The 19,909-nt window shown below is 36.3% G+C and overlaps 1 protein-coding gene across 8 annotated transcripts in view; it reads right to left on the bottom strand.

Annotated features, from left to right (window-relative positions):
- Positions 1 to 19,909, bottom strand: part of MAPK9 (mitogen-activated protein kinase 9) — a 58,033-nt gene that overhangs the window by 8,019 nt on the left and 30,105 nt on the right. For 2 of the 8 annotated variants that reach the window (XR_508523.4, XR_255886.5), the window contains exons 7-12: positions 19,234 to 19,305; positions 13,983 to 14,165; positions 12,565 to 12,689; positions 11,879 to 11,942; positions 10,646 to 10,717; positions 5,124 to 5,328 (exon numbers count right to left, since the gene is read on the bottom strand). Coding sequence is in view for 4 of the 8 variants with exons in the window: in XM_005295865.5 (XP_005295922.1) it covers positions 5,186 to 5,328; positions 10,646 to 10,717; positions 11,879 to 11,942; positions 12,565 to 12,689; positions 13,983 to 14,165; positions 19,234 to 19,305 (659 nt within the window). In the remaining 4 variants the exon portion in view is untranslated. Of the gene's footprint in view, positions 1 to 3,227; positions 5,334 to 10,645; positions 10,718 to 11,878; positions 11,943 to 12,564; positions 12,690 to 13,982; positions 14,166 to 19,233; positions 19,306 to 19,650; positions 19,723 to 19,909 lie in introns of those variants that run through there. The other 6 variants (XR_010589926.1, XR_010589925.1, XM_065555085.1 and 3 more) reach the window with 5 other exon arrangements.

The following is a 19,909-nucleotide window of genomic DNA, read 5'->3' on the forward strand; positions in this document are numbered from 1 at the left end:
TCACTAAGTTTAGCATCAAGCCCTGATAGAATCAATTTTATATATAAGTAGCATTTACAAACAAAGGCTGCTCAGTGTTTCTTCACTTAAAAGTACTTCCACTCTAAGTTTCACAATTCAAATGAAACACCCCATACAAACTATATTGCTGCGAGACTGAACCTATCTGCCAACTTGGGTATTAAGTTCAGTAAAGATTTGTCTGCACTTGAGCACCTGAGGAATTTTCCAGGAATTTACAATGCATGCCAAACCAGTACAGTGCACTTCTGCCGTATTGAAATGGGTCACTCACTCCACTCTTGGACAATGGACATACAAGTTGTATTTTGAAGTTCTAAACCCCATCCTATTTCTAAAATCATAAGTTTATGAGAAGAGTCAAGTAAAACCAGATCCAAAAAGGAAACTGACTTAGTATTAGGTAGAGGTCCATCTAAAAGCTTTCCTTCAGAAAATATTAATAAATTGAAGGAGGAATCATATTTTCTACATAATTTTGAATACCCACCCACATGCTCTTACGATTTAAAACACCCCCGCCCCCCCAAAAGCAATCTGGTCCCTAACAGGTTTTCACATCTTCACAACCAACTAGTCAACAATTTCTAGTTGAGTCTGAGCTTATCTAGCTTGTACTCTTTGATAAAGAAGTTTAAATCCTTACCAGAAATAAGATACAACAAACTTCAAAGGCTTGCATTTCCAGTGGTTAGACTGGTATATTTTATGTGATCTGTGCAGACAAACCTTATTTTGACATAGTGGTTTTTTTTAAGCCTAACAAAATGAAAATCTTTCATATCAAAGTATTTCCTCAAAGCACATTGTATAGACTTCTCACTCAGCTTTCAAAATGGTTGATTTCTTCGTTTAGTCATGTTTTTGAGGAAAAGTGATATGAGCACAAATAAAATTAAATCAACTTTTTAAAACACACTCCATTTCTGCAATGCCATTCAGTTACTCAGTGTTTACATAATTAAAGTGATGTTTAAATATAATTATCTGAATATTAACCATTATCCCCTTCTCCTTTCAAGTGAGCAGTTAAGTATAAGAACTGTAACTAAGTTTAATCACTTATTTTTAAACATTTTGTAAGTCTGTGTGCGTGAAGCAGTGTTAACCTATGTAGAGTTTGTCATACAAAAAGTCAACATTCATGTTTATAGAATCAATTGGGTTGTTTTTACACACACACACACACACACACACACACACACACACACACACACACACACAAAACAAATATTTATAAATGCTAAACACAAAGTGCAGAAAACTGGTCAACTGTATCACTTCATATATATCAGGAATCGGCAACCTTTGGCACGCGGCCCGTCAGGGAAATCTGCTGGCAGGCTAGGACGGTTTGTTTACAGGCAGTATCCACAAGTTCGGCTGATCGCAGCTCCCACTGGCCGTGGTTCGCCATTCCAGGCCAATGGGGGCTGCGGGAAGCAGTGGCCAGCACATCCCTCGGCCCATGCCGCTTCCCTCAGCCCCAATTGGCCTTGAACGGCAGACCACGGCCTGCAGACCCTGCAGGTAAACAAACCATCCTGGCCCGCCAGCGCATTTCCCTAATGGGCCACGTGCCAAAGGTGATCTACACCTGAAAGAAAGATTATCCTATTGCAATGACTGAATAGTTCATTTCTAAACTTTTAAACTATTGTCAAGATTACACATGTGAGTGTCAGTTTTCACATCAGAGATGGGGTTCTTGTGTGTCAGCAAAATCAATTTTGTACATTGGACACAGCTTAATTTGCAAATAATCAGGACTGCAACTGTATGCTCAAAATCTGCATGAAGTGCATGCCTATTTTCTACATGTAAATATCCAATTTGTGTGTGCAAGTATACATAGAAGTAGGCATACTGTTCTGCATCCATTTTTGCGAACACAGCTGCACATCCAACTTCTTGAAAGTCGAGACAACTGTTTCTTTTCATACTGAAATCCAACTTATAATATGCAGACTTTATATTTTTCATGCACGTTAACAAGAAAGTTATAGTTCTGCAGTCACAACTGAAGTTTCAAGAAGCTGCTTCTGTTAAAAACAAATGTTAAAAATCCGATCAATCTTTTACTATAATAAAGACTATGGGAAAACATGGTCACTTAAAAAACTCAACTGCTTTTTATTCCAGGAGTACATTTTTAAGACTAGGCTATAAATTAGAAAAACTTCCCTTACTAGTTCAAATGATTCTTTTTATAATAATGTAAAAAATTATGACAATTATGAGTAGAATACAGGATGACCACTATACACATGCAGTTGAGGCATGCCAAACAGACTAAACCTAGTGGGGTAAGTTGCTCCTGAATGACAACAGTTACAACAGAGAAGACTTTAGCTTATTTACTTAAAGCTAAACAAAGATTTTGTATAATCTTGAAAAATGACAAGTCCAGGAGGTCATTCCCAGAAGTTAATCATGGATCTCGAAATATCCAGCAAGAACTTTTACGAACAGGATCAGACCAAGACTGGCAGACAAAATCTTACTAATAAATCATTTATTTTATTACTAAAGATAGCTTAACTGTATTTGCTCTGCAGCAGTATTGTGACATGCAATAAATTGCTATAGAGATTTCAGCCCTTTATGCCTCAGGTACAGTGGGAAACTCTTAGGGAACCTTAATGGTAGGTTGCATCATTTTGCACATTTCATCCTATTATTTCAAAGTTCTTTGAAAACATTAAAGCCAAGATTTTCAAAAATAACTAGTGATTCTGGGTATTTAACTTGAGATACCTTAAAGTGGCCTGATTCTCAAAGTCCTGAGCCCCCATCCTTTGAAAATAAGGCTCCTTAAAAGGTACCTCATGTTAGACACCCAAAAATCACTAGTCACTTTCGAAAGTCTTGGCCTACATCAGTGATTGCATATAGGCTTAGTTAAGTGAAGCTATCTCTAGGCAGTTTTTGGATCAACACACCAGAAGAGAGAGAGAGAGAGATTCATTTCAATTTTTTTCCCTCCTTAAGTGAATAGGGCAGAAGCTAATCACAAGATAGTTTAAGATCACCAGAGCTTATTCTATATGCTAGGTGTGTCTGAACATTAACACCTCCAAACACCCAGAGATAAAGAGTATGCACAATTCTATTGTGTAAGAACACAATAAGCATTTTTATCAAAGGTTTGCTCTGACGACAAAATAAGCCAGACAAATTTTGCACATATCACCAGAAACACATGATAAAGAATATATCTGTATTTTTGAATTAAAAAAAACAAAAATGCAAAACTCAAAAACAGTACTCGTGTTAAAAAAAAAATATCAAAACGAAGATGCTAGATGTGAACTCTAAAGATTTACTTCCTACAGCTTATATCAGGTAAGATACTTCTGTCCAATTTTCTTGTCAAATTTTTCTGTTCTGATAAATTCAAAGCTACAGCAAATTAACCTATTTTAAAACATTTATGGGTACACACTGCATTAACAGAAAAACGTCTACCTTTCAGATCATAACCAAGAGCATGCAAAATCATGGGCAATTATTTTTCCTTTCCCAAACAGCATACTTGAACAATTCAGGTCAGTAACATAATTGCTGGTTCAGTGAGAAAGTTGTACAAGTTCTCTTTAAATGTTCAAGACTTCAGTATCTAAATCAACAGCTAAATATAGTGCCACTATGAAAGCAAAATGTTTTGCCTCATCTTTGACATTTTTCATTACTATTTTAGTTATATAGTTTAACCATACACACGTGCACACAAGAAGATCTTTTAGCAAAGCATTGCTTACACTTGTGCGTTCCAAAGCAAACATGCTTTTCTGTTTGCAAATGCACAACTGTATAACATTTGATAACTTAAGCACTATTCTACTGCACACACATTTTCTAATAATTCAAAATACTGTGCAATGTAAGAGGCAATGTCTGTATTATTTAAATCTGAAAACTGCATTGATAAGCTTCTATTAAAACTGAAGAAGAGCTTCACTGCAAACAGCCTCCCTCTCCTGTGGTACCTTGTTAAAAAATGTAGACAGATCGCTTTTTTAATAAAGAAAGAGTTTTGTCTAATTTGGATGTAGAGCTGAGCTCTATGGATATAAGAAATACTTAAGAATATAATTTGTCAAATCAGTCAAAAGGCCTATCAAAATTTAGAAGTGTTCACATTGTAGAATGGTTTCATAAACAAGACTAGAAAAAAAATTGTGCAACTATTCCAGGGGTCACTTAGGTTTCAAGTCTCCCCATCGCCTCTGCACTTTATCAGATTTTTGCATTGAGACACAAGAAGTGACGAAGGGAGAAGCTCCACAGGACTAATTTTTGTTCTTGAAAGAAAAAGTAGGGAAAGGGTCGTTTCTAAAAGTTTTTATTGATAAAAAAAGGACCAAAACAATGTATTAGCCAGAAAATAAGGAAATAATTTAGCACTTCACCTCGTTTAAAGAGACATTTTGCTTCACCAAGCTAACCCATTCTACCTCCCACTAAAACAACTGAAAGAAGACATTCAGAGAAGCATAGTCGCATTCCTGGGTAAAATATGAAATGATGGCTATGCTATATGAAGTTCACAAGTTTGTTTCTTCTACAAGAAGATATACAAAATTATTGGGAGGTGAGGAAAGAAAGGGCTCAATAGGAAAAAAAAAGTGCTATGTGGAAGAACAATTGCCCCTTGAATACAGTACTGATAATTTCCAATATGTAAGGTAACACTCACATACAACATATTGGAGTTAAATAGCACAAACTTCTGTAGTCATATTTAAGCAAATTATACGGACGCTATACATTCAAAACACCCACTACAGGGTAATTCTATGCAAAAATGTAATGACCATATGTGTGTTACAGAAGTCTACTGAATGAGACAGAAGATCCATAAACTCACTCAGGAGGAGTTATCTGGTACACATCTACTGTAACTGCTCACCTGAAATAGGCTGAAACAAAAAAAGCCCATAGTAATGTCTAAACTGAAATTTTTTCTTCTTTAGACATTGATTTGCTTTCATTCTATAACATTAAGCAGGGAGTCTTATTACAACTGAGTAAAAACACAGGCATTACTTTAGAAGAACATGCAGAACATGGAGTTTCTCTACTTGGTTCCATTAACTTACAAGCAATTCAGGCCAATGGAAACGAGTTTTTTTCCCAAAGTGAAGTCTGCAATCCTGGCTGATCATCGGCATCCTTCAAGGGGTCCTGTCAAGGCATCAAGGCTGCTGTCTGTATCTGAAGCCAATGTTTGCTCAGTTGACATGGATGAAATGTCATTGATCGATGATGACTGGGAAGGACTGGTGTTGCTATTCACTGCTGCATCTGTGCTAAGTAAACCAAGCATAATAAAATCTGAGGCAAGACATTATTGCAAATATAGATAATAATGCTTTAGGATTCTTAGTATCTCCTTTTCCAGAGTACACAATGCTTTACTATTGTATTTATTAAGGGACTATCAAAGTTAACTTAAAATTTGAGCTCACGTATCTGTGCAAAATACATGCAACACTCTGTGCCTTTTTCCTCCAAAAAGAATACTGTACCTGTTTTAAAAAGAAAAGAAAGATACCAGCAGCTCATCACTGAACAAAATTAGAAGAGCAAACAAGTCTGATAAGCAGATTTCAGTTTTACATTTCCACATTAGTGTTGTAAAAAGCAGGAAACATTGTTCCATGCCCTTCTGACATCTCATTTTGTCGTTTTTATGTTTGAATAATTTGTAACTTTATTCCTTGAGAAGATGGGAAGATCTCCATTTCACTCTTAACAGTAATGCTTTTTGCATTACCTATTCACATCAGAAAATTTAACACTAGTCAGAACAGTCAAAGCATACAACAGGTATCCAACACCTCCCAGAATAGATTGGATTACTAATTTTTACAGCCACATAACAGAAGACATGGCAAGCTCTTTAAGGGGAAGTGCTGCTATGCTGGTTACTAAGGCTTGGTAGTTTAAAGAGAATGCATTCTGCGATATTTAGTACTCAAGAGAGACGGATGGGGCTTGCAGGCAGAAAGGGGGGATGTCATGTGGCTATGCCAGGACTATATAAGAAGCAGCATGCGCTCAGAGTAGAGAGCCTTGTGTGGTAAAGTATCAGGGGAGACTCCAGAGTTAGTTAGGAGGCATCGAAGAAAATGGCCAACAGTAACTTGTAGGGAGCAGGAGGCACTGGGAGGCTCCAGCAGTAGAGCCAGACTTAGGACTGTGAGGTCCATAGAGAGAGCACCTGAGATCCTCTACACACTACCCACTCCTTAGAGGAAGGAAAGCTGATATCTCTTGTTGGAAGGGACTACGTTAGAAGCCACTGTCTGAGATTTCTAAACTGCAGTAAAAATGTGCATAAGATGCCTAAAATATGATTGTGACGTTGCACTCTATATGAATTTATGAAAATATGCTAATGAGCGTGAATATAATGTAACTGGAATATGCTTCATGCAAAAGGTCGCTTGTAAGGTATCATTACAAAGCTTATACTCTACTGAATGTGTTCATCCTATTTGTATGAATGTATCATTCTTGTATCTGAAACTAGAAATAGGAAATATAACTCTGAGGGCCTATTGTAATTATGCAAAGTGAGGGCCATTAATGGTGGTTTGGAATCTTGATGGCTCCCATTAACCAGGACAATTGACTGTAGATGGCTCTGTTTTACTTGTAAGTCTTCCTGTATACGTGTGTGCTGGCAAGTGGGTAATGAAGTCTTTCAGTGACATGTGATCATGTCACCTGAACTGGAATCCATCTTTAACCTGGTGCTTTTCCATTGAAAAGGAGGGGTGGGAACCCAGGAGGACGACAAAGGATTCCTGCCTTATGCAAAAGATATACAAGTGGGTGGAACAGAACAAAGGGGGCTGCAGTCACGAGAAATCCCCTAGCTACCATCTGAGCTGGAACAAGGATTGTGCCCAGACTAGGAAGGCATCCAGTCTGCGAAAGAAACTTACTGAAACATCTCTGAGGGTGAGATTTTATCTGTATTCAGTTTTATTACTGTATTAGGCTTAGACTTGTGTGTTTTATTTTATTTTTCTTGGTAATTCACTTTGTTCTGTATGCTATTACTTGGAACCATTAAATCCTACTTTCTGTATTTAATAAAATCACTTTTTACTTATTAATTAACCCAGAGTATGTATTAATATCGGGGGGGAGGGGCAAACAGCTGTGGATATCTCTCTATCAGCGTTATAGAGAGCAAACAATTTATGTATAAGCTTTATACAGGGTAAAACGGATTTATTTGGGGTTTGGACCCCATTGAGCATCTGAGTGTTAAAGACAGGAACACTTCTTAAATTGCTTTCTGTTACGTCTACAGCTTTGGGACATGTGGTTCAGACCCTGGGTCTGTGTTGGAGCAGACTGGCGTGTCTGGCTCAACAAGACAGGGTGCTGGAGTCCCAAGCTGGCAGGGAAAGCAGGGGCAGAAGCAGTCTTGGCACATCAGTTGGCAGTTCCCCAGGGGGGTTCTGTGATCCAACCCGTCACAATGATATACTTAAACTGATGACAGATAAAAAACTAGACAAAAATAGTCAAGAAGTTAAAGTCTATTTCAGGGCTTTTAACCTATACAGCTCCTCATGATTATGTCTGAGAGTTTTACAGTCAAGAAATGTTATACTGAATCAGGTTGGACTCATCTAAAAATTGGGCTGGAAAAAAGAAAAGTAAGAATCACTGGAATACCAGCGAACACTAAAAGTTGGGGGGGGGGGGAGGTTACTTTCAATATGATTGACACATTCTCAGAGCATGGCACTTCATAAAGGCATATCAAATGCTAACCAAAAACCCACAAAGAAAGGTGCATCCACCTCAAATTCCAAAACAGAACTGGTGACAAGTATGACAATAGCAACGAGGAATTCAATTTTAGAGCAGCACATCAGATACAAGCTTGAATTTAACAGACTGAACTCTTTCCAGATTACACTAATTTTAATTCAAATGTAAGACTCGGTTTTGGGAAATAGTAAATATTTAACTTGCTAGGATTATGTTGGTTATGATAATTTTTGAGACACAGGAAGAAGTTAAAGTTTTATGTCAGCCAAAATAGAAGCTACAGAAGATATACTATTTCCATAGGCTTATATGTGGAATAAGGTAGTATTCAAGGTAAGCAAGCACACAAATGTGTGAACTAAAATCTGTGTGAACTAAATTTTTTTTTGGATGAAAAAACAACTCAGAGTATAGAAATACTTAGATAAAGTGTTACTAGAATTTTACCTCAAAAGTGACTTTGGTTTTTCATTTTTTAATTCTAGGTATTCAGTATCCAATATGCATCCTGGAGTAAGGTTTGGGTATTTCAGGGGATACTGGCTCTAACTCTCCAGGAGGGATAGTTGTACAGCCTGTTCTGTTTTCTGAATGTGTTAGAATTAACATTAAGGGTAACCTAACTTTATTCTTGACAGAAGATTATTGTTAAATTACCTGGAGATTTTAGCTTCAAGTTTTTCTTAATGTTACTCTGTCTGACCATGGAAATTCTAAAAATATCACTGTATTTACATTGTATGGTAAAAGATAGGTGGATGTGGAGAGGTTTCTCTTAGCATCCTCCAGAAAACTGTATGAGTAAGTACCTGAAGACAAGATTACTAAATATCTGTATTCTTATTTATACTAAATTACACTTTTATACTTTGAGGTACCAGTTTCTGTAATTTTGTCAGTATTTTGAACCTAAAATATTCCTTTCCCCAATGTTCATTCTATCAGAGTTCTACAAACAATTACATAACTGCTGTACTTGTATTATACAGTTATTAAAATGTTACACACAGAGAGGAATAATCCCAATGTCATTGAATTACGAGACAACTAGTACTACAAATAAAGAAGTTGTGACAAACTATAAAACTAAAGACAAATTAAATCTAAACATTGCAGCAGGACATCTTGAGTTACAGTGCCATCAGCTGAAGAGTACTGGATCCCTGCAAAACAGTTTGCAAGTTTCTAAAGAATAACATTTTGTAGAGCCTGCAGAGTTGTTTTCCACAACATACTTTATTTCACTTTTCAGTTCACAGCACATTTTTCATGTGGTCTGGCAGTTTCTTTCAGGTACTAGATGAGATAAAAACTGGTTCATACCTTTGGAACTCCTTAAATATAAAACCTCCAATAATGTGGGTCTTTACAGAAGATAACAGGGGCATTCCCCTGAACATATTTACTGTAACATGTAAGGTACCTCACTGGAGTTCTCTGTGTAGAATATGACTATTTTAGCCTTTTGAGCAGGCCATATTACTAGCTTCTGAATTTACATGTAAATTTAAATCTATATAATGTATCCAGCTGAGAAACAGGGGTAAGATAAAGCAAACTCTTTCTAACCCAGAATGGAAGAGCAAAGTAAGCTGTTTCCCAGCAAAAACACAGCGACGACACAATGGGTTTACATCAAGAATACAGTCAAATTTGAAGTCTACCTGCTTTTCACATATGCTGTTTCTAGTATCAATTATTAAGGCAAGGGGTAAGGACAATAAATTACTATTTTAATATTTATAAATATGGGAAACTACGTAAAAAGGATTTACCTGCACTTGCTTTGGCTTGGGATTCAGGATCTGACAAATCATTACCCCAATTAAACAAATTAGTTCCTCAGAACAATACAAGGATAACAGTGAGAAAAAACTGATATAGAAAGGAAACAGGGCAAAGGTTCTTCTGCAATTTTTATACTCTGCTAACAAAATCACTACTACCCACCTAAGTTACAAGGCCAAGACAAGAACCACCCTCTTTCCCCCCACCCCCCAAACATCTGAATAAAGGGACTGAAACACTGCTGCAAGTTTCTTCAGTGCATTAGACATTTTTTCATTACAAAACCATTGCAGATGCTAGCCACTGTACTAAAACCTTTGAGAAGTACAGATGCGCTAAACTGTGTTCTATAATACTGCTATCAGTTTAGGAGAGGCCACGAGCACCCTGGATTTTCACTTTTAAACGTTTTTAATACAGCCAATGCAAGGTAATATACATCTCACAGAATCATAGAATCATAGAATATCAGGGTTGGAAGGGACCTCAGGAAGTCATCTAGTCCAACCCTCTGCTCAAAGCAGGACCAATCCCCAACTAAATCATCCCAGCCAGGGCTTTGTCAAGCCGGGCCTTAAAAACCTCTAAGGAAGGAGATTCCACCACCTCCCTAGGGAACGCATTCGAATGCTTCACCACCCTCCTAGTGAAATAGTGTTTCCTAATATCCAACCTAGACCTCCCCCACTGCAACTTGAGACCATTGCTCCTTGTTCTGTCATCTGGGCACCAAGGACACAGGTTATACCTACAGGACAGGAGAATGTCTTAGAAAGAAGTGGTTTATAAACAATTAAACCCAAAACAATTATTTTTATCTCTTCCAGTCAGGGAGGAAGAAGAGCAGCACATGCTTCCGCAGCTCACTTCATAGCAAGGCAAATTGACTATGAATCTGGGAGACTGATCAGGATCAAGATCACCAAAACTTTCTGGCATAACTGGATTGTTGATTCTGATTCATGTAATATGAGCATCTCACCAAACATGTATCAGAGCTACAGAAAAAATTAAACTATTAAAACCAATGACTAACCTGAGGGCTGATCTTTTACCACACCATTCTTGCTTCTTTCTTCCCAATCCATTACTTCTTTGTATATTAATTCTTAAGTAAAAGAAAAAGGGTTGGTAGGGAAAGATAATATTACAAAAAACAGTGCTTTCAGCCATTTCCTTTTACACTTTTAAAGGTGTAGCTGTAAACTGTTTAGAGGTACACTTTCCCAATGGAACAAACAACAGTTATGACGAATGGACTTTGCAAATTTACTTGAAGAGTTAAAAACAGTTTCAATATTTACCAAAAAGTTAATAGACATACTCTAAACTCATTAAAGGAAATATAATAGTTAACCCATTGTAATAACTTACTGTATGGCTGAACTACATTGAAATTAAACTTTTACAAAGGTCAGAAAAAAGTATGTCAGCTAAAAACATAATAGTCAGACCACCTGTATTGGAAAAACCTTAGCACTTTTTTCTTACCAATAGGAATATTTTCATTCATAACCATGATGGAAATTACTTATCTATAAGGTCTTCTCTCTAAAGGTAATATTATGGGCCTGATCCTGTAGCCCTAACTTGTAAAACTAATTCTGCTAATGTGATCGAGACTACTTGAGTGAGTAAGGGCTACCTCATATCTTGGTTTCACCACAAGGTGATGTACACAATGCTATAAATAAGGCATAATTGTTACCAGAACACACAATGCCTTTAATCTTTTAAACAAATTACCAACATAGAAGCTACTCAATAAAGAAAATGGTGTCTTACTATAAATACACAACTCTGATAGGCAGGACTCCTGTACTAGAACAGATCTGAGACTAAGTATTGTGGTTTGGAGAGTGGATGGTGTATCTGTTTTGAAGAACTCTTGATTAAGAAAAATGTATTAGAGATCCATTATAAACAAACACTTACCTTAGAAGGCTGGTTTCATAAAACAAACAAAAAACCACACCACCCACCCACAAAGAGAACTAACAAAATACCAGAAAAGCAAATAAAACTTGTATTTAGCAAAATATACTACTTTCTTCACTTTCCAAATGTATTGTATACTAATCTATAATTAACTTCATAATATGACATTTTATGATTTGTTGGGTCTTTAATCTTCACATTGTTGCATGCAGTATTGTATAATGAATCTGGTGTGTTCTGATCAGCCATGCAGTGTAGGAGTTACACTACTTTAGTAGTGATGGTCGATAAATTACCACCATCACTGGAATCAGTCATTTTTGGCTATTACCTTTCCATTCTTCAATGGCATGTTCTCTTTCTTCCAGCTGTGCATCATAGATTTTAGGAGGAGGCTACAAAGAAAATAAAATCTGAAATATAACTGCAGCATTTCATTAGTATAATTAACCATGGTGTCAACAACAACAAAAAAGAGCTAGGTGAAATGTTATGTTATTTTTAGTTGCTAATCTCTGGCTGGGTCCCTTGCCAATATCTCCATCTTATCTGTTTTATAGAAGTGCCTCAGAATTATATGGTCTCAATTGCAAAACTAATCAAGCTACTGGAATGATGTACCAAGATTAGATTTGTCAGCTGAAAACTGGATATTAGGTTTAAAGAAATCATGAGGCCTGAAGGATTCTCAACAAAATTAAATGGTTTTATCCTAAAGCTGGTAGGATTAAAAACCTGCCTAAATTACTGTTGCACTGGCAACTATATATCTATGGAGAGGAAATCAGCTATAGGGGATGTTTTCAAACCAACCCTAATGCCACTTCTTGGGCTGTTTTGGAGGTGGTACTTCAATCACTTCAAGCTATTATATTCTCAAGATTACATATGTAATCTTTGCTAGCCTGAAAAGTGAGAATTCAACATCTACTCTTGACCTGACACAAGCCACAAACTACTGTCTCAAATATGAAGATTAAAGTGATACTTTGAGTAGAATTTTTTATGTACACTTACTGCTTCCGCTTCAGCTGGATCATACCAGACCGTGATATATGGATGTCGTAAGGCTTCATCTACAGAAATTCGTTTGTCTGGGTCTACTACCAGCATTTTTGATAATAAATCTCTAGCTTGACTTGCTAGAAGAGGGTGGGAAAGAACAAACAACGTTTCAGAAGCTAAAATGCTAAAATGTAACAAAACAACATATGGTAGAATATATCCTAACAAAAAAGTTTCACAACAAAAATTCCTAAGCAAGTTAATAATTCAAGTACTTCTATTAGTTACCTGTAGACTCTTGGCCTTCAAGCTTGTCTCACAATGCACCAAGATTAAACAGGTCTCTTATAAAACTTGTGTGAGAGTCTTTGAACATTATGCACCAAGATGAAATAAGTGTCTAGTACAACTACACATCTGGCTGTACGTATGAAAGTATTAACTCTACTGAGAAAAACTAGTATCTTCAAAAGCCAAATGAAACAAAGTTTCTTTTTATTATATTGCTACATATATTTAAAATTAAGGTTAGATTGTTTGAAATTAAACATTATTTAATACCATCCAAGTCATGGTCCCACTCTTGCAAATACACCCAAATAACTTTGCTTAAGCACCCAGTCTCACTGCGGTACAAGGCCATGGTTTGTATGGCACTAAAATAATATTTCAAGTAGAACAGCATAACCTGACATTTTAAAAATAGGTATTAATATAGTAAAAAGAAAGCTTTAGCTCTTGTGACTTACGAAGTCACCAATTCCTTTTGATAGAGTTATTGCTTATGGTGCATTTTATATATTTCTCTTTTGGTGGTTTAGCGAGACTACTCACACAAGTGAAGTTAATAATAGGTATTTGCGGGATTGAGCCCCATACCAATATCAATGTGGTATCACATTGTTATAACGAATTTAAGCTGCCTGCTGCTGTGGCTTTTTAAATATAATTACGGTTGCAGGTGGCCAAGAGGCAGATTCAACAGGCATATCTAATATACCAGTAATTAAGAAAAAATAATCTATTTAATCAATACGCAGTTAAAATGAGCATGAGAACTACACATGCATATCAATATCAACTAGAGAAAGAAAGATCAATTTTCATTATAAAATGGCTTTCATAAAAATGTTTTTTTAGTAAACATTCAAGCCATCGACTGGATCTTAATAGACTGGAATTCTGAGAATAGAAAGTATCTATTTAATCAAACTATTTTAATGGCAGCCGTAGGACATTTCATGGTGTGCTACCAATGCAGGAAAAAGCAAGGCTGCTGCTTTCAACCTCCTGCTTCCTAATGCAATGTAGTGTGATGATATCAGACTGTATCACACCAGCATAGTGTCATGTTTGCATTGTCTGCGCATACTGTATAAACTTCAACTGAAGCAATTTAGAAAGACCCTTCTTATATCTAAATATCTTACTTTTTAATTTGTCACGGTCAGATTCCGATGGAAATATCCAGTCTGGGAAGAGCTCTTCAAATTTGATACCCGGATATTTCGGTCTGTTTTCTACATAATTCCTCACAGTAGGCTGTAGTTTCTTCATAAAATCTGCTGATGGAGTTCCTAACTGTTCAATAACTTTATTCCATTGATCAATATCTGGATGCTATCTTTAGGAAAAGTAGCTGAAAAATTTCAAATCTGCATTGTGTAAGATACTGCTTATAGAAATGTGCCACAAAGCATTTGTGTGCACTGAAAGTAATGAAAACCTGGACTGTAAGAGCCAAATCTGGATTGTAACATTGTTCTAGCAGCACAGCATTCTGAGCGGTCATGCAAAGAACAAATTTAATTTCCAAAAATCAGACTTCCAATCCCAATAGTAGGAAGGACTAAAAGTACTACACAAACAGAATTCTTTTTGAACAGAATCTACTGGCCATTTTAAAAAGTGGCATTGACAGGATCCAAAAGGATTGGAGATTGGTGTCCATAATGAAGCACTTTGTTCATGGAGACGGGGACGAGAGAAAGGAAAGACTGGTGTTGAATCTTCTGGACCTAAGATGTACAAAATACCTCACAAATAAAGTTAATAAAGGGCAGGAAAAAGATCAGGACAAACCTGACCAAATAATAACTGCATCACATTCAGACTGAAGAATTTTGTACCACTTTTCTACTTAAGAAAGTCTGCATCATAGTGATTTTTCATCTAAAAATGGTTTCCTGAGAAGATGGAATGAAAATCCAACTCTAATGAATCATAATGGCTTCTAAAATGGCAACTCTGAATTTTCTATGTTAAGTGTTTTGTTTTTAACTATCAATTATGGTAATACTTAACGAGAACAGTGACTGTTCTTCGATCATAAGCTATGGCTACACCAGAGAGTTTACAGCAGCGCAGCTTGTAGCCACTCTAAGCCAGCTGGAGAGAGCTCTCTCATCAATTTAATTAATCCACCCCCAACAAGTGGCCGCAGCTATGTCGGCAGGAGAAGCTCTCCCGCAGACACAGTGCTGTTCACACCAGTGCTTAAGTCAGCATAAGTTATGTCCTTCAGGGGGGTGGCTAATTTACACCCCGGGTGACATAACTTATGTCGATGTAAGCTATAGTATAACCATAGCTTATTAAGAGTTCAAATGTAACTTCACAGGAGGTCACACACTTAGGAAGATGCATCTTCCCAACTCTCCCCCTGCCCTCCTTACTATCTAAATGACAACTGTGCACCTCATCTGCCAAGCTGTCTCATTTATCTGGCTTTTAAAACAGCATTTTGGTTAAGAATGTGAATCTCAATTTGTCACTGTATAAAGAGGATGCTTAGGGAGTAGTTAGGAAAACAACACACAATTACTGTGTTTTATTGGGATTACGCTAGAAATTCCATGATTTTTCTACTTGTTTACATTGAAAAAAGTAGGAGGAGAGGAACTGAAGCATCTAGTCTTCTCCATACAGTCTGGGGGTCAGATAATATTCAGCAATGTGGCTCTATTAAGTGTTTTATTACATGCTATGTAATAGAAAGCATAGCAATGTCTGAAGAGAACTGTACAGATAAATTATTCTTGTATTATTTCTATCATCACTGACTGTGAAGCAGTTCTTGAGAATTCAGTCCAATCTATTAAAAAGGTACATATGGCTGAAGATGCTTGGACAGCAAGTAAATTAATTTATGCAAGGCAGTTTATCTCAAAGATCTGACATTGGAGGAGACCTTCTTATTGACAGAATCCCTAATCATTTTCTGAATCAGAGGAATTTGGAATTCTAATGCAGTACTACATATTGCTGAACACCAATTCTGTCAACATTCACAAGTTAGACATTTAGTTATGTCACATCTAAAGTTTTCTAGAATACCTATTTATGTAGTGAGAAAGTATAACAAAATGGCATGCCTTTGCACAAAAAAAAATTCTATTTAGAAATTTTTGTTGGAAGTGCTTAAATTTCAGTTGGTCTGCCAAAAATACAGCCACTACTGAGAACTTTTCATACCTGTGATATGCACTGATGCATATTAAAAATATAGACATCTAGTGCAAAGATTATTCTAATATAATGTATTTGTTTGTTCCATGCATTCAAATGGAAAACTGACATCAAAAGCATGGTAAATAAAAAATTATAAAAGTTAACTCTCATGCTAAAACAATGTGCATACACAAAAAGTTGTTGAACACACACAAAAAATATTGTTCCCACCTGGAAGACTGATTTCTGGTAGGGGCTCCACCAAACTACATTCAAAGGGTTGTTTCTCCTCAAAAGTATCACCAGTTAGGGCTTGTCTACACTGACACTTTACAGAGCTGCAACTTTCTCGCTCAGGGGTGTGAAAAAACACACCCCGAACGCTGCAAGTTTCAGCGCTGTAAAGTACCAGTGTAGACAGAGCACCAGTGTTAGGAACCGTGCTCCCAGCGCTGGTAGCTAGTCCCCTCATGGAGATGATTTTTTATAGAGCTGGGAGAGCTCTCTCCCAGCGCTGGTGCCGCGACTACACAGCCACATTAAAGCGCTGTCATGGCAGCACTTTAACGTTGCTAGTGAAGACATACCCTTAGGGTTAATCAGTTAACTGAATAAAACTTCACACTCAGCCCCATCTTTCATAATCCCTACTTCTCTTTCTTTAGTCAATAACAGTATTAGGAAAATTTAATGACCAACAGTAACCTAACAAAGAACTGAACAGGACCAATGAGTGTTTAATTGGATTTCTCCAAAGGACCACACCAATGTTGAAAGTAGAAACAAACATTTGCTATGCTCTAGGACAGGGGCCACTTCAAACCTGGGTTTAAGAAGTTATGCCTTGTAGCATTTGAAACACAGACTAGGCGGAAACTTGATTTGTAACGTAAGGTGTGTACAGGATGGTATGTAACAGCCTGGCAGATTTCATCCACAGAAGCAGATGGCAGCCTCTGGAGCAGAGGCGGTCCTTATCTTACTGATATGAGACTTCACTCCTAGCAGATTCTAACACATGGTGAGTTTACCTAGCTATAGTGGATCTATAAGCTCTGGAGGAAGATAAACAGAGAATTGAGTTTTCCTAAGTCCTAACATCTAGAGAAATATTCCAGTCCTCCAAAGTCATAATTACTTCCAGGAAGATATTGGGTGGACTCTGCTCCCCGCTATTCTGTGTTTGAATTAAGTTGCTTCCTCCTCCCCCCGCCTCATTACCTGGGAACTGGGAGCATTGACAGCATAGGAGAGAGAGGGGGGGGGTACCTTTTTGGTACCTGGCACCATAACAACTAGGAAGAGCAACTGCAAGGAAAGTCCTGCTCAACCTCTGCAATGCTAGAATAGAGCATGCTGTCTGGCCAGCACCTAGCTATGTAGAGGTAGCGCATGCTCAGCACAAGCAGAATCTTTGGAGAATAATGCCACCAGCCTCTAACAAACACCTACTGTGCATATGTTAACCATGATTTTCTGAGGCCAAATGTGGGTGATTTTTATGCAGACAATCAAAGGCATATCCCTGGCAGAGTAACCCTCTCTGCCAGAGTTCAAGTGCCTGCACCAAAGGATGGAGGTGCTAGGGATTCTCAGTGAAACAGCTGTAAGAATCTAATATTAGCAAAAACAATGTATTTTTCTCCAACCTCATTCTATGAAACTGCTGAACCATTTTAGCTGAAACTTAAAAATATACCTGAGGCAGACGCCTGAAATAGAAAATTTCAGCCCAAATGGTTAAAGTTTGACAAAGTTATAAGCAACTACAAACAGAGTCTTAGAATGGAAAATGTTAGGCAACATTAACTATCAGCATAGCTACCAGCAACACCTACAATATAGATATGCTACATTATACAGTATATGCTACATTAAATCTAGATTGGTGGAGCTTTATTTACCCTTCCAGAAGGGAAACTGATTCATTATATATACATATTTGACAAGTATGAAAAAAATTCCCTTGATTTATTTATGAATAAATTTATGAATAAATCAAGACAGCAATCAGGATAACCAACGTTAACATGCAAGTGAGAAGATATACAACATACATGAAGAATTGTGTTAGGTTGGTCTGAAGGCGTTGAAGGATAAAACAATAAATATATAAGGGAAGAAGAGGTGAAAAAAATTGTGTATTAATTATTTTGTGCTGTTAAATTAATGCATGTTAATCAACTGCTGAAGATTAGTGTCATGAATTTAGCATTCAGATTTAAATTCCTTTATTGTTACATGTTTATGTTTTTATAGAGGTTATACCTTCACAGAATCTACTTTATATAGATAAAAAAGCTGGGAAAATAACATTTTATTTATTGATGCAGAACTAGATGTTCCACAAAACCTTTCACTTTTCAGTGTTTCATTTTCAGAATAATTAAAATGGAGAGAAATGTAGTTTCCTTTCCAATTTTTATATTATAAACTCGAAACAAGTAATTAAGTTATGTTTTATACTTTGCCTGTAGGAAAAGGCTTTGAAATATACTAAATTAATAATTTTTTGTACAATATATCTATTGGCAAAGATAGTTTAAGCCATCTTAACCAGATGTATTTAATGAGTTAAGAGACCAAAATGTCAAGTTTGTAAAAACAAACTTAGAAAAATCCAAGACCAACAGAAATGTTTCCATAAAATTAAAAAAAAAAAAATCTAAAAGAAAAGGTCTTTACTTTTAAATGTACATTCCCCTTCTGCAGCATTTCCAACTGAGAGACTGCAGCACTGCTGTGTGCTATTATACAAATACAAAAAAACTGAAAAAAAACCCTAAAAACTAAAAACAAACTATTGAGAGTAGGATTATTTTCATTGTGCAAATACAGAAATGCTAGAAGCAAACAGCATAAATTGTGAAAAGTAAATTTTTCAAAATTTCAGTTTTAATGATTTAATTACTAGAAACACTGCCAAGGAAATTTGCTTTTTGACCTAGCAATATCCTTTTAAAGCTGCAAAATGTGAAGTTGTTAATATGAATAATAAGCGTTCAAGCAGTAAGAACTATGTTAAATGTTGTCAAGTAAGTAGGAGAAAAAAATGAAGTTCAGCTATTTGGTTAATGACACTAATTTCAAACATTACAATAGATCCATTAAAATATAGTAGTGAAATATTTTGTTTTCTTTTTTATGCTTTTATATACATAAATAGATAAAAATAATTGTGCATCTTTGGTGGATGTGAAAAAGGATTCAAGGATGACTAGGGAAGGATACGATCAGTGCCTTGGAATATCACACAACCTTTCACCAATTCTCCCATGATGCACCCAACTGACCAGATATCAACTGAAAGTAAAAATGAAATGATCAAATTATGAAGTGTCATGAACAAAAGTGGAAAACTTAAAAAAATCTAAACAAATAAACCTACTATCTACAATAAAAACCACAAGAATGCAGAAAACCAAACTGCTAACAGATGAGTTTCTCAACAGTACAGAACACTGACTTTGCTTTTTCCTAAGTTTTGCTATTAGACAGTAATTCAGTTTTTGTGAGGTAGGCCTTGCGCTTTTTTTTTTTTTTTTTAACTCTATAAAATGCTTTTCTGATCAGTTCTTAAATCCTTCAATTACTTTTAAATTTTTAATCATACTTTACAATCCCTGAAACCACTGTGAAGAAGGATACAATCTCTTCCTGGGAACAGGACCTTATGGAGGACCATTTCTGCCATTATGCACCCAACAGACCAGATATCCACTATCATATGTTAGGTGCAACAAGGACAAAAGATTAAAGAATTTTTTTAAATTACGACAAACAGTTTTTTTATTTGTAAATTTAAACTGCATATTTACAGTTTTACAGATTAGTTTATTATTCTTCATGTTATTTAGAATATTCTTGTCCAATTCAGGACACATGCTACTACACGCATATTAAACAT

The sequence above is a fragment of the Chrysemys picta genome, chromosome 8 (genome assembly GCF_011386835.1).
Source record: "Chrysemys picta bellii isolate R12L10 chromosome 8, ASM1138683v2, whole genome shotgun sequence".
Lineage (NCBI taxonomy): Eukaryota > Metazoa > Chordata > Testudines > Emydidae > Chrysemys > Chrysemys picta.